General features: G+C 44.1%; 1 protein-coding gene across 5 annotated transcripts in view; it reads left to right on the top strand.

The window, feature by feature from the left end:
• The window catches only part of ATAT1 (alpha tubulin acetyltransferase 1), a 37,433-nt gene that overhangs the window by 20,024 nt on the left and 2,044 nt on the right, over positions 1 to 15,365 (top strand). The window contains exons 10-12 of one of the 5 annotated variants that reach the window (XR_014025448.1): positions 1,609 to 1,645; positions 9,033 to 9,158; positions 12,101 to 12,184. Coding sequence is in view for 3 of the 5 variants with exons in the window: in XM_081320140.1 (XP_081176266.1) it covers positions 12,101 to 12,198; positions 14,027 to 14,081 (153 nt within the window). In the remaining 2 variants the exon portion in view is untranslated. Of the gene's footprint in view, positions 1 to 1,608; positions 1,792 to 9,032; positions 9,159 to 12,100; positions 12,199 to 14,026; positions 14,082 to 15,365 lie in introns of those variants that run through there. The other 4 variants (XM_081320140.1, XM_081320141.1, XR_014025447.1 and 1 more) reach the window with 4 other exon arrangements.

Genomic DNA, 15,365 nt, shown 5'->3' with positions numbered 1-15,365 from the left:
AACAAAGCCTATTTTAATAGAGTGACCTAAATCTGTTTCCGTGTAATTTTTTGTTTCTAGTGCAGTTGCTTCTCTTGAGAGCCACTGACTTCATTCACACATTGCTCGTGGCTTAAGTTTGGCTTATTGAATGAACTATAATTGACTGTGTTTACACAGCACACTGAGCTGCAATCGAGCAGACCTCTGAACGCAATGTATGAATCCTGCTATTTCCTTTGCATTTCACCTTTATTTTATTTATTTTATTTTATTTTATTAAAGAGTTTTACCCCTTTATTATTGCTTCTCTAAATTGCCATATAAATGATAGTGCTTCAAGAGTAGAATAGGCAAAACCGGACAAGATTAGTAATCTAAGACATGGGTCCCCAACCGCCGGTCCGTGGATCAGGATTAGGCCGCGGCATGCCAACAGCCGGTCTGCACAAAGAAGCAAAGCCCCATCTGCGGGATGCAGGCAGCACACAAAACTTCACGCCCTCCGGTCCGTGGAAAAATTTCTCTCCACGGAACTGGTCCCTGGTGCCAAAAGGTTGGGGACTTCTGATCTAAGAAATCAGAAACAACTATCAAATTGACTGTTTTTGTGATTATTGCTATCACTATAGTACAGGTAGTCCTTGACTTATGACTGGATATCTAATTACCATTCGGAGTTACGACAACCTTGGAAAGTAAGGCTACACAGTGCATAGAATACTTGTGGCTGTTGTAAAATGTCACCTCCACCCCCATAGTCAAGTGATCGCAGTTCTAGTGCTTGGCAGCTGTCTCACATTTACAGCTGTTTGCAGGATCACATGACCACAACTTGCAAATTTTTTTTGCTGGAAAAATGCCCATTCAGAGAGAATGGATTTGGACTTAACGTCGTGATTCATTTAACGACCACAGCAAACACAGTTGTAATAATGGATCAGGTCACGTGGTTGCCTCAATTTAACAACCGTCTTGACTTACGACCAAAATTCTTATCTCCAATTGAGGTCGTAAATTGAGGACTACCTGTGTAGTAATACTCCAGCATCAAGGGTATACGGTTGGTCCTCGACTTAGGAGCACAATTGAGCCCACAATTTCTATTGCTGAGACAATTGTTGTCGGTTTTGCCCCCTTTTAAGGCCTTTCTTGTCACGGTTGTTAAGTGAATCACTGCAGTTGTTAGTAACCCAGTTGTTAAGTGAATCTGGCTTCCCCATTGATTTTGTTTCTCAGAAGGTCGCAAAAGATGATCACATCTCACACACACACACACACAAACACACACACACTCCAACCATCGTAAACATGAGCCACAGGGATCATGCAATGGTTGTAAGTGTGAAAAACAGTCATAAGTCACTTTTTCTAGTGTGTAACTTCAAGCAGACACTAAATGAATGGTTGTAAGTTGAGGACTATCTGTAATGATTCCATAATTTATAGGTAATGTCATTCTTCTCAGCAGAGAAACGATTATCTTTAATTGGACGGATGCTTTTCTTCAGTCTGAGATCTAACCTGTCTCCTTTTTTCTTTCTAATATCCAACCCCCCCTTCCTTCCTTTTCTCTCTCTCTCTCTCTCTCTTTCCCCCCCCCCCCGCCCCTCTGTTTCCCACTGCCAGCTCCTTGAATCGCTCGGAGAACAGCCATTGATTGCCGGTCTCTGCTTTGTCTCCCCAACCATTGGGCCTCTCTCCTTGTGTCTTGAGCACTTTTTAGCTGCAAGATTTGATTTTCATCTAGTTTGTTCATCCTCTTGTTTTTAATAAGCTTTATGGGTACAGCCTATAACAGAGGTAGGCAACCTTGGCTCTTTTATGACTCGTGGACTTCAACTCCCAGAATTCCTGAGCCAGCACTGCTGGCTCAGGAATTCTGGGAGTTGAAGTTCACAAGTCATAAAAGAGCCGAGGTTGCCTACCCCTGGCCTATAAGAATGGGCCTAAGCCTATAAGGAAGTGGGTTTATTTATATAACGTATAATGTGTGTATAGCTTTCACTTTTTAAAATATCAACAATTGCAAAAGTGCTTAAGAAAAGGAACATAATTGCAGTTTGGAAGAGCAGATTCTCCCTACTTGATTTATTTGCCCTTTAGATCCAGCTATTTATGAAGATATGCTTTAGTTCCAAAATGTTTTAAGTTTACAGCTGGGAAATGATCAGTGCTGACTCATTATCTAGCATTACAGTAATACAAACTGATGCCTGCTAGGGCATGGATTGTGCCAGTCCAGGCGCTATGACTAACTTAATTTAATTTAATCTAAATTTGGCTAAACTAGAGGGTGCCCAAGTCCAGATGGTTCTGGGTGCCTTAGATTAAAACAAAAGAGCAAGAACAATAAAAATTGAAACAGATCACAAATGCCCAGAAGGGAAATCTGGAACCCAAAGAAGAAAAGGGTAAATTAGTTGCCAGCCATAAATGATTGTTGGACTACATAATAAGGATTCTCCTTTTGGGGGGCCTGGTAGCCAAAGGAATACTCTTGACGTGGGCCAGATGGTTTTTACAGAAAAGGTTTAATTAGTACCGATACTATTAACAACTCTGTGGGTTTGGGCCAATTCTAGTGTTGGCTTTAGATCTTGAAGATAATGTATGTTGTTCTTTCAGAGAGTTGAATGTGAGTCAGTAGAGGCTTTGGTACATGTGTTGTTGTTTCTAGTAAATGGATTCAGAGAATATGTAGCAGTTCAGAAACCTGCCTGTGTTTTCCTGGTTGTTAATAGTGCAGATAGACCAGGGGTCTTCAAACTTGGCCCTTTCATGACTTGTGGACTTCAACTCCCAGAATTCCTCAGCCAGGCTGGCTGAGGAATTCTGGGAGTTGAAGTCCACAAGTCATAAAAGGGCCAAGTTTGAAGACCCCTGAGATAGACCCTCTTAAGATCTCAAAGGATTATTTCTCAGTAGATTTTGAATGGGAGAAAAAAAAATTAAGAAGAGAGTAATTGAAAGCTTTGCAAACTGTCATTGAGCTACTGTAATATTAATATTTCAGTGAGGTTTAGTATGTATATACTGGTTTTCGGCAGGTGTTCTGATTCAAGATAAAAGACCCTCTGTTTAGGAAAAGATGTAAAAATGAATCTTCACAGGATCTCTGATTCAAAACTGAACCATGCAAATTAAAAAAACACGTATAAGAGGGCAGTGTTAGGCAAAGTGGCTAAGATTTAATTTAGATTTAGATACCCAGTTCCTGACCAAGGGAAAGAAACTGGGATTAGAGAAAGCTGGGACCAAGTGACTACTTTAAGGCAGGGCTTTTCAACCTTTTCATCCATTGTACCACTTTTAGGACAAGGCAATGTCCGAGTACCTCCAGTCGCCCAGCAAGGTGTCAAAAACATGACCAAAAAAAAGGGGAAAAAATGATAAAGTACAGGTAGTCCTCGACTTACAACAATTCACTTAGTGACTGTTCAAAGTTACGACGGCACTGAAAAAAGTGATTTATGACCATTTTTCACACATATGACCATTGCAGCATCCCCAGGGTCATGTGATTTACATTCGGATGCTTGGCAATCGATTCATATTTATGATGGTCACATTGTTCCAGGGTCATGTGATCGCCTTTTGCAACCTTCTGACAAGCAAAGTTAGTGGGGAAACCAGACTCACTTAACAATCATGTTACTAATTTAATTTCTCTCTCTCCTTCTCTTTATCTCCCTCTCTTCCCCATCTCTCTCTCCCCCTCCCTCTTTCTTTCTCTCCTCTCTCTCCCTTTCTCTCCCTCTCCCTTTCTCTCCCTCTTTATTTTTCTCTTTCCCTCTCTTTCTCCCTTTCTCTCTCTCCCTCTATTTCCCTCCCTTTCTTTCTCCTTGTCTCTCTCCCTCTTTCTCTCTCTCTCCCTCTCTCTATTTCTCCCTCTCTCCATTTCCCTCCCTTTCTTTCTCCTTCTCTCTCCCTCTTTCTCTCTCTATTTCTCTCCCTCTTTTTCTCTCTCCCTATTTCTTTCTCCTTCTCTCTCTTTCTCTCTTTCTCTCCCTCTCTCTTTTTCTCTCTCCCTCCCTCTCCCATTGTCCCTTCCTTTTTTTCCTTCCTTCCTTTCTTCCTTCCCTCCCTCTTTGTCCTTTCCTCCTTCCCTCTCTCCCATTGTCATTTCTTTCCTTCCAAATCCATTTTTACCAAGAAAACTGATGCCCACTTAACTCTTTATGAAGCACCGGAGGAAAGTTGGGGAAGATCTATCAATGTTACTTGGAAGTTGCTAGCTCATTTAATAAGCTTTATTCCAGCAACAGAAACACCTCATATTCACTCAGAGTCAATCCACACACGCCAACAATGCTGCTGTGGACCGTAGGGCAGGAAGGCGCCCTTCACACAGGAGGGATGGAAGATGCACCAGAGCACCCTTTTCCCCACTCGCCTTCTGCAGATGCGGCCGGAGTCCCGGGTGGGGGGAGATCCGGCACTCAGGGAAGCGCACACTAGCAACTCACAAACAGCTGCTCTTGGGGGACAGAGGCACAAAGCCTGCCAGACAGGGCTCTGAGCGGTTGACCGTCCCGGACTACAGCTATGCTTCCACCTTTCCCAGGGCGGCCCCCGCAGCGGAGCGCAGCGCACGGCACCAGCATGCCCCACTGCCACAGAAGCGGCCTGCCAGAGCAGCCCCAACTCCTTCACCCCCAACAGACCCTCGTCCCAGAGCCTCCCGCTGCTGGAAACCTGAGGCGGCAGGATAGCAGGACTTGTGAAAAGTGGGGTGGGTGGTGGTGGCTGCTCCTGGCGCCTACTAAGGGCAAGCAGGGAAGGGCGCTCCTGCTCGAAAGCCAGGATTCGGCGGCCGCTGAGCCACTCGCGCGGGGCTCTCCCGGGGCTGGCAGGCCGAATGGGGACCGGCCTCTCCCTCTCCACGCTAGAGCAGCACCCGCGGAGGCGGCCCTGCGGCCCGGCTTTCTCTTGCAGAAAGCAAGCTGAAACTGAGCGAGGGAGTTTGCCAGGAACGCGAGATCGGCCGATTCACGTTCCTGGCAATCTCCCTCGCTCGGTTTCAGCTTGCTTTCTCTTGCAGCAAGGCAAGCTGAAACCGAGCGAGGGAGATTGCAGCAGCGTGAGATCGGCCGATTTGCGTTCCTGGCAATCTCCCTCGCTCGGTTTCAGCTTGCTTTCTCTTACAGCAAGGCAAACTGAAACCGAGCGAGGGAGATTGCAGCAGCGCAAGATCGGCATTTCTCAGCACGCGCCGATTCGTGCTCCTGGCAATCTCCCTCACTTTCCACTTGCAGAGGTCAGGGCTGGCCATACGGATCAACTGGTGATTCCATACGGCCGGCCCCAACCTCTGCCAATGGGCTTCAGTCGGTGGAGGTCATGGCCAGCTGTACGGAGTTGCCAACAGTGTGGGGGGGAGGGAATCAGGCGCATTTTTCCCTCCACACCCGCATTCTGATGGCTTCACCTGCCCTGGCGCGCATCAGGAAAACAAACATGGGCCTCGATTCCCACCTGCTGCCACAGGATGAATCCTCGGGGAGGGCGCGCGCTGTGTGGCTGCTTTGCTTTCCCCTTTGCATTGCACATCAGGAAGGGGAGAGGGGGAAATATCTCAAGCCCCAGGAGGGAGGCAATTGAGGGCCGTGAGGGGTATCACAAGCTCGCGGGGGGGGGGAGGAGGAAAAGAAGATGGACGCGAGTGGACGTCTCCCCTTCAGGCTTGCGCTTGTTTCTGGGGGAAGGACAACATGGTTGCTGCACAATGAGTCCCAGGGGAGGGCGGGGCCTCACTCTGTGCCTGCAGGAAGGCGACACCGCGTACCACCAGCCACGTGCTCGTGTACCACCAGTGGTACGTGTACCACCGGTTGAAAAGCCCTGCTTTAAGGGAACTAAGGTATCAAGTTCTCCTCTTAACACCCACCTCACAAAATGAGGATCTTATTTAGGTAGTTTGTCCCTTGATGAGCCATGTAAAGTCAGGTATGACCCTTTTGATGATGGAAGTTGCATACCCATGAATCAAATTATTTTTTAAATTAAATTATTTTTGTTCACTCGCCTTCCAAATGAAAAGGCATTGTTTTGACTATAGGTCCATTTCTCTGAGGATCATGCAAAGACCTTTGCAGAATAGAGTCAAACAACTTTCCTTAACTCTGGAGATGATGTAGAGAGCCAGTTTGGTAAGTGGTAAAGGTGCTGACCTAGAAGCCAGGGATTGTGAATTCTAGTTTTCCCTAAGGCATGAAAATCAGCTAAGTGATTTTGGGCTAGTCATTCTATTTCAGCCCGACCCACCTCACAGGGTTCTTGTGAGGAAAATAGACAAGAGGGCTAAATATACTTGCTGCCGTGACTTGACTGAAGGATGTTAAAAAGAGGGTAAAAATAATAACAACCACCACAACATGGTGGCTCCAGAAGGCCGGAATTTTTGCTTTAATTTGCAAGTCTGTTAGATTTAACAATTTATGTTAAGCTTGTTGGAAGCTTAACCTACTTATTTCTTTCACTGAATTTCCCATGGCTCGGGAAGAACGATAGAACACAGGTAGTTCTCGACTTATGACCACAATTGAGCCCCAAACTTCCATTGCTAAGCGAGATATGGAATTATGTGAGTTTTGCCCCATTTTGTAACCTTTCCCGCCTCAGTTGTTAAGTGAATCACTGCAGTTGCTAAGTTACTAACACGGTTGTAAAGTGAATCTGGATTCCCCGTTGACTTTGCTTGTGAGAAAGTCGCAGAAGGTGATCATATGACTCTGGGGTTCTGCAGCCGTCATAAATATGAGTCAGTTGCTAAGCGACTGGATTTTGATCATGTGACCATGGGGATGCTGGAACGGTTGTAAATGGGAAACGATCATAAGTCACTTTTTTCAGTGCCGTTGTGAGTTCAAATGGTTACTAAATGAATAATTCTAAGTCTAGGATTACCTGTAAAAAATCAACCCTGAGCCACGTGGGTCCTATAGCTTGTACAGAGTGAAGCCTCAGCCATTAATCTGATCCATCACCTCTAAGGGAAATACAAGTGCTAAGTTCTTTGCTGTTTCAGCCTGGTGCCATTTTCTTGCCTTTCTCTGTTTTGTGGCCGTTGCTTGTGCTATATGTTGTCTTTTAGATGTTATTCTGCCTGTGATGGGTTATTGCCCTTTGGTCAGGCCCAATACTGTTGAGGTGTTTGCTTAGTAGGTCAAAAGGATGCGTTCGCTGTTTTCAACCTAGAACCGTTGCCATGCTCCTCAAAAGCAGGAGAAGCTGAAACTCTGAGCTTCATTTTCAGATCTGAACTGAAAGAGGTTTTGGGAATTAGGAGAAGGAAATAAAAAATTAGGAGCCGAGATTAAGAGTCCAGAGTTGTAAGCACGGAAGGGAGAATTGATAGGTAGTGTCAAAGAGGACGCTGTTAGGAGTCAGGCATGGGAAATAGAGAATTGTTAATATTATAATCAAATGTTCTGTTTGCTCTAAGGAAAGGAAATGCGGGGGAAGCAAATGTGTGCCAAGTTAATTCAAACGCTGTCCCAGGGGAGGAAAAATTGGTCTTAACAAATTACACAATTGGTTAGCTTTCTCAGTGTGGTTAGTACTTGTACTTGTACTAACCCTCCCCATCCTATCCAGTTGTGTAACTCCCCAGATGTGTGTGCTGTGCCAGCTAGGGGTACTGTAGTGGCCATTGTAGTCTAAGGCCAGAGGGTGCCAGGTGGAAGAACAACCAAGATGCCATAGTACTCCACCACCTGGTGTCATCCAGATGTGTTAGATTGTGAGAATAGCTGTGTTGGCTTAGGATTCTGAGGAACTGAACACCATCAACTGGAGGGAACAGATTTGAGAAAAGCTGCATTATGGAACCGGTTAGGAATTATTGGGGGAAAAAATAATGGTGATAGGATGAGAGGAGTCTTAGGCTGAATCCCCATTCAGATATATCTTTTGGATGACCTGGAACAAGTCATCTCTCCATTGGAACAAGTCATCTCAGATTTCCTCATCCTGCAAGGATGAAACAAGCGGGAAGATCTGTGATCTGGGATTTTTCCAAGCAACTTGGGGAAAGGTTGGGCTAAAAAAAAGTAGTTATGATTTGAAGTCAGGGTACTGATTTTGCCTTTGAACAGTACTACCGTAATTTGTTCTCTCGGTTGTTGTAACTTCTGAGATTTTTTTTTTTACTTCATTTTTAGGCCTGTTTTTGCCCCGATGCCAATATATTTGCTCCCATTACTTATTTAACAAAATCCTGGGGGCTCTGAATGATTAATCTGAAGCCAAATGCTTCCTTTCCCCCCCCCCTCCCCGCCCCACCCTCTTTTGAGTTGATCATCGCTTCCTCTGAGATCAGACACCTACAATAAATGACACTGAGCTTCACCATCTATACTAGAAAACTTGGCAAACTAGCCTGTCAGGGACAGGTATGATGCTCAGAGTTAGAAGACTTGGTGCTGAGAACAAAGCACAAAGAGAACAATGCTATCTGTTGAAACCATGCTGGTTGCCGCAGACCCCCCCCCCGCCCCCCTTTTCCTTTATCAAGCTTGTTTGAACCAGTATTGACTTTTCCTGTCTTCCGTTTTCTTGATGGAAGAAATTTGGAACCGGAGACTGCAGTCCCTTGAGAAGGAAGTCAGTTTTGCAGCTAGAACTGTGTCTGCTCTTCTCAACCCAGTAACGGCCTTTACTTAAGGTTCCTTGTAGAACACCCCTAGGCTGGACTTTGCCTAACACCTCCAAAGGTCTTAACCCAGTTCCCATGATTCCCCATTTGGGAAAGCTGCAAGAGATGTCAGCTGTGTTCATTTCTGGAGAATTTCTCTCTCACACTCTTCCTCCGTTCCTTTCCTTTTTGGGGGGTGGGTGGGTGTCTGGCGGTTTTCCAGCAGCCTTTTGTTTGCCACTCCACCTTCTTGTTCCCCATCCTTTCTGATCAAACCAGCCAAGATCCTTTGGCTATTAGTGCGTGTGGCATGATCAAATAATGAACTTTTGTTTACATTTCAATAATAAACTTTGGAATTTTTTTTAAATTAAAGTGTGTGGTTTTGTCTTTTTTGTCATTTCCCCTGCGTTAGCTTCTGGAAAAACTATTGTACTTCTGCAATCCACTCCTCCAATACATGAATGGCCCCTTGAAGAGTTAGAGAAGATGGGCTGTTAGAAGTTTTATATTGTTCTGTGCTCATTAGCAACCTTTGTGGGTATGCTCCATTCTTATAAAATGTGGTCTTTTGTGTAACGCTTGTTGCACAGTTACAGAAACCCAAACCCAGGTGGAGATCTCTTGGGACCTCACAGGAAGGTTCAAACTCAAGAAATTGCTAGCAGATGCCCAAAAACACAAATCATTCTTAAAGGAGTGAGACTCTCCTAGACCAGGGGTGTCAAACTGGTGGCCCATGGGCCAGATGTGTCACATGCAGGCCACGCCCACCCCAGCTCTGCAAAGGCAAAAAAACCCCGTTGTGATATGTCACGATACGTCACATGACGCGATCAAGTTTGACACCCGTGTCCTAGACATTTTAATCATTTATTAACCATCTTCCTCCTAATGATGCACTCAGCATAATTGAAAAGATATAATATGAAAGGGGAAAAATAAAGTGGAAAAAGTCAGATTAAGATGTGACTCTTAATTTATCTCCTGACTTGTATTATTCTTTCTCTGCTGCTGCAAGGCAATTTTGGGTAGAAAAAAAAGGACCTCGGGAATTCTTTTTACTGCAATCATGTATATACAATATGCATTTTTGTAACGGGAAGCATTCCATTTGTAAAATGCTACCTTATAATCTGCTGTACTTAGTCTCAGACTGGTAAAAAGAGAATGTCATGTATTGCAGGTACAGAATACAGAAGGGAGGTACATGCTAAATAAATCTTGAGATCTTATAGTCCATTACTTGGATATTCCAACTTTCCAGTCTGGTACTTTTCCGCTGAATTGGATTACCACTCCCATCTTTCCAGTCATGATAGCCAACTTTAGGAGAGTTCACTTCTCCAATGCTTGGACTGAAGCTGCCATGGACCAAGCCTATGGAACAGAATTAGGAATTTTTTTTAGCTATAAGCACTGCAGATAAAGCCACCTGAGGGTTGGGGATGAGCACTAAGGGATATGTGTATGTATGTGACAGAGAGAGAGAATAGCCTTTCATGACAGTTTCCTCCCCACTTTTATCAGTGTAAAAGCAAAAATGGAATACTATATATAGTATATACTATATATAGGGATGCGGTGGCTCAGTGGGTTAGGACACTGAGCTTGTCGATCAGAAGGTCGGCAGTTTGGTGGGTCGAATCCCGAGTGCCGCGTAGCAGAGTGAGCGCCTGTTACTCATCCCAGCTTCTGCCAACCTAGCAGTTCGAAAGCACGTAAAAATGCAAGTAGAAAAATAGGGACCACTACGGTGGGAAGGTAACAGCGTTCCGTGCGCCTTTGGCATCTAGTCATGCAGGCCACATGACCACGGAGATGTCCTCGGACAAGCGCTGTCTCTTCGGCTTTAAAACGGAGATGAGCACCGGCCCCTAGAGTCGGAAATGACTAGCACGCATGTGCGGGGGAACCTTTACCTTTACCTATATAGTTGTAGTTCTATAAAGCATTAGAGAGCTTCCAGTTAATCAGCTGTTTTGTAGGTTGCTGCAGGCAGAGTACTTGCTGGGCCTCTTAAGATTCTTAGGAATCCTCACTTAACATCCACTCCTTCAGTGCTCATTGTAAGTTATGCCAGTGCTGAATGAGGGGGGCTTACAATGGGTCCTCATAATTGTGGCTCTTGTAGCCTCTCCACAATCACACGATCACAATTTAGGCGCATGGCAACCAGTTACAACTTCATAACATCCCACAGTCACACGATCACCGTTTGCAACCTTCACTGCTGGCTTCCACAACAAGCAAAGTCAATGGGGAAGCCACCGGGAGGTTGCAAGTGGTGATTACGTGACCATAGGATGCTGTGACCATGCAGGATTTACTTTAATGTTAGCCAGTGAGATTGGTGGAACTGCCATCATAAATTGGTGCAGTCACATGACATTGTGTCTTACGACTGCTTGCTTGGTAACAAAGAGTTCCTGGTCCCAGTTACTTTCAATAAGCAAGGATTGCCTGTATTGTAGCAGAAGCCGACAGTACTATCTGGCTGGATTGACCGTTATTTTGCCAGGATTGTCTGTATAACTGGGTGTTAGGGTTCTTGTTAGCCTATATCCTTTGTCATCAAAGAAAGTATCTCATGTTTTGTCTGCTGTCAATCTTTTCCATTTACTTTTGATTTTCAAAGCACCAGGGTCTTCTCCAAGACTCTTAACTTTAGATAGATAGATAGATAGATAGATAGATAGATAGATAGATAGATAGATAGATAGATAGATAGATGATAGATAGATAGATAGATAGATAGATAGATAGATAGATAGATAGATAGATAGATAGATAGATAACCTTTATTGTCATTTTTTACTGTGGGCACAATGGCACACATTAAAAATGAAATTTAGTTGCTTCCTCTCAAAGTGTACACATAAGGAGAATATTCGCAGCTCAGGGTTGAATGAAGGTTCCTTGGTGCTCTCTGAGTTTGCTGATGTTACCTAGTTTGGGTAATGAAACGTCTGCAAGGAAACAACCATCTCACAGAGCCCCAAGGACCCCTCTTAACTTTTCGTAGTGTATCCAGGAGATACAGCCTTAAAAGAACAAGAGTCTTCCCAAATCCTTGAGATTCTCTTCTGCTGTCTTCTGCCCAGACACGTCCTCCTTCTGCTGTGCTAATGGTAGATATTTTCATTACTTTTTCAAGGCTGTAGCGTAATATACGTATTTGTTTTTGATGAATTTCAGTTGTATTTTTTAGATGGATATTATACTAGGGCAGTGGGTTGTGTTTTTTTTAATGGATGACTTTTTTTTTTACACATGCTGATGAGAGGTATAAAAATAACCTAAATGTGCTTCCTGAGCAAGGGAAGCTATGGCTCACCGTCTTGATTCTATTTCATGGGCCTTTCCCCTACAACACATCCTTTGTCCTGTTGCATTTTGGCTTGATGCTCTAACCCCACCCACTGCTTCCTGCTGCCTCATCATTTCCACCCCCCTGCTTGTTTTTCCCCTCCCTTCCTCCAGGGGGAGCTCTGAAAAGGACAGCCTGATAGCTAAGAAATGTTCCTACAGCCGCTTCAAGAACTCTGCTGAAAGCGCAAAAGACCCTGAGAAAAGACCAAGTGAGTGATGTCTGATGAGTGTGTGTGTGTGTGTGTGTGTGTGAGAGGTGTACAGGTAGTCCTTGACTTACGACTGCTTGCTTAGCAACTGTTTGAAGTTCTGACGGACCTACCTGGAGGTTAGTTACAACCTGGATTCGAAGCTCCAACGTTCAGCCATCCTCCCTGCAGTCCCGTGACTGCATTTTGGACACTTGGCACCTGGGCCACATTTATGCCTGCCTGCAGCATCCTGCAATCACATGGCCACATTTTAACAATGGTTTTGCCAAAAGCTGGCGTTTACTTACTTTTTTGGCAAAGCCACCCCCATTGCAAACCATTGGTTTGCTTAACGACCACTGCATTTGCTTCACCACCACCACAAAAAAGATTGCAGTCACGTGACTAACTTGCTTTATGACCATAATGAGTTATGATCGTGATGAGTAGGCTCCATTACTGTCATGACTACCTGATTAAAAAAAAATCGCACTTATACATAGCTATCAACTTTACTTGACAAGAGTTTGGGAATATGTAAAGCACTGGTGTGAATGCTTTGCGGAGTGAAGTGTTGAAGGAAAAGTCTTCATCAGGGTCCAGTCCAAGCCAGGAAAAAACAACATGGCGACTGCTTTAGAAAGAAGGTTGCAGTTTATGGAAGAGGAGAGCCAGACAGAAAGATGGCTCTGGAAGAAAAGAGAAAGAGCACATGTAGGAAGTGGGTTTTATATCCTCTGGGGCTCTTGAGTTTGTTTCCTGTTCCTGTTTGAGGCTTTGTATTTCCTGTGTCGTGTCCTTTGACCTGAGTCTGAGTGTGCCCCTTTGACATCTGTGGGTTAATCCTGTCCTGTCTTAAGAGTTTGGGTGGGGTATGCAGATTTTAGGTGTCCTTGTCTTGTTAATCTTCTAGTTTGAGGCATCCAACCTTCCTGAATGGATTACCACATCTGCATTTCTACAGAGCTGGTTTCTGCTTGGGGGAAGGAGACTTGGGGCTATTAAGAAAAACTGGGCATGCTTTTCTGCCTCTTTAAGATCCTTTGAGGAAATATAATATTCTGCCCTTTTAATATTTCCTTCTCTTGTGTGTGTGTGTGTGTGTGTGTGTGTGTGCGTGTGTGACTTCCCACAGAAGTTTGCATTTTACCTGGGCGGGGCCACATTCAAACAACAGATGGGAAAAACAACAGTCCTCAAAACTTGAAACACCCAAAACAAAATTACTTCATTGAAATATGCATTTATCCAAAGACTAAGGTCAAGGGCCTGAGGCTGCCCATGGCTACTGCAAAGGATTCACTTTGAAACAAATACGTGCAAAGTACCCTCAAGTCTCTGAAGATGTTTACCATGCTTGCCTGTTTGTGAAAAAATAAGAATTTTCTTTATTCTGAACCACCTTGCTGGTCCATCTAGCCAAGGTAGCATTTTTCCCCGTGTTTAGATTCATTGACTGAGAATAGAAGATGAAACCTCTATGTGGAAAATGTGGCTCTCTGATCACTCTATCATATAGTACAGGTGGTCCCCAACTTACAACAATTCATTTAATGACCATTCAAAGTTACAATTGCACTAAAAAAAGCCAGTTGCCAAGTATCTGAATTTTGATCAAATGATCATGGGGATGTTTCAAAAGTCATAACTGTGAAAAAGGGGTCATAAGTCACTTTTTCAGTGCTGTTGTAACTTTGAACAGTCACTAGATGAGCTGTTGTAAGTCGAGGACTACCTGTATATGATTGAAATCTCATCTGGAACAGTCTTTTAAGACAGAGCCTACAATGTATTGGCATGCATTAGTAACATGACATTTAATCCTAGCTTCTTCCTACTTTTTTAGGTGATATAAAGAATAACCCTGATTCACCAAGAGCAACTCAGAGATCAGACAGCAAGTAAATCTTCCCCTTCCTTGCTTTATAGTCTCTTTTTATCTTCATTTCCAGGGAATCACAAAGGGTCCAAAAGCTTGGGCTTGATAGCTTAGCCTGCAATGATAACTGTAAGCACAACACTATAGCAACAACAGCAAATGAACTAGGAAGACTAGCTGTGAAGCGACACTTGGATCGGAATTGAAAAATTACAGAGCCTTCCCCAACTCCGTTCAGCACTTTTCAGTGTGTTGAGCTACAACCACACTTGTGCCAATCAGTTAGTACTGTTGTAAAACAGTTCAAGAATCCATTAATATAGCATCCAAATCAGAAGAAGACCCAGCTTTTACTTAAACATCTCCACTGAAGGCAAATTCACCAGCTGCTAAGTCAGTCAGTTCCATGATTAAACAGCTCTTGCCATTAGGAAATGATTCCAGATGTCTTAGTAACATCTGTTCCCTTGTTGTGTGAGGTAATTGTTTCTTGTCCTGTCTTCTGGAGCGACTGTAGTTCATCTTCTACATGACAGTTTCTGGGTTTTTCTCCCCTTTGGCAGTTTCTACTGTCAGGAATTGTGCAGAGATCTCCTTGAGCTAACAAGAAGTTATTTATTTATTTAGTTTTCTATACCGCCCTATTCCCGAAGGACTCAGGGCGGTTTACAGGGCAATATTTAAAAGACAATATAAAATTAAGATAAAAATAGAATTAAAAAGAATTAAATTAATAATAGCCCAACAATAAAACAATGTTAAAACTTAAAACTAAAAACCCCCTCAGTCCAGGCCAGATAGATCGAAAAGCCAGGTTTTCAGGTCCCGGCGAAACGAGCGCAGGTCGGGGGCAGTCCGGAGTTCCACAGGTAAATCATTCCAAAGAGCAGGCGCGCCCACAGAGAATGCCCTCCCTGTGGGGATCACCTGCCGGCATTCCCTGACCGGCGGCACCCTAAGGAGGCCCTCCCTATGGGAGCGCACAGGACGATGGGAAGTTGATGCGGGCAGCAGTTGCACAGACAAAAAAGGTACTGAGAGCAGCAAAGTTCACACAGTAACCACACAGATACACTGAGGTGTGAAAAACAGAATACTTTACTTTGTGGTGTAATACAAAGCACAGTCAAAAATAAACAGTCCAGGTCATACACGTGTAAAGAACAGATAAACGATAGTAACAGTCCAAGGAGTATTCCAAATACAAAGTCTTCTTACCGGTCCAAAGGTCAAAACACAGTTGTTCAGGTTTAACACAGTAGCAAACCAACAACAGCAGAGTAACTAACAGTGAAAAAACAGTGAG

This window comes from Vipera berus (assembly GCF_964194415.1).
Source record: "Vipera berus genome assembly, chromosome: 2".
Lineage (NCBI taxonomy): Eukaryota > Metazoa > Chordata > Lepidosauria > Squamata > Viperidae > Vipera > Vipera berus.
Note: the sequence above shows the minus strand (reverse complement) of the source record. Positions and strands in the feature narration are given on the sequence as shown.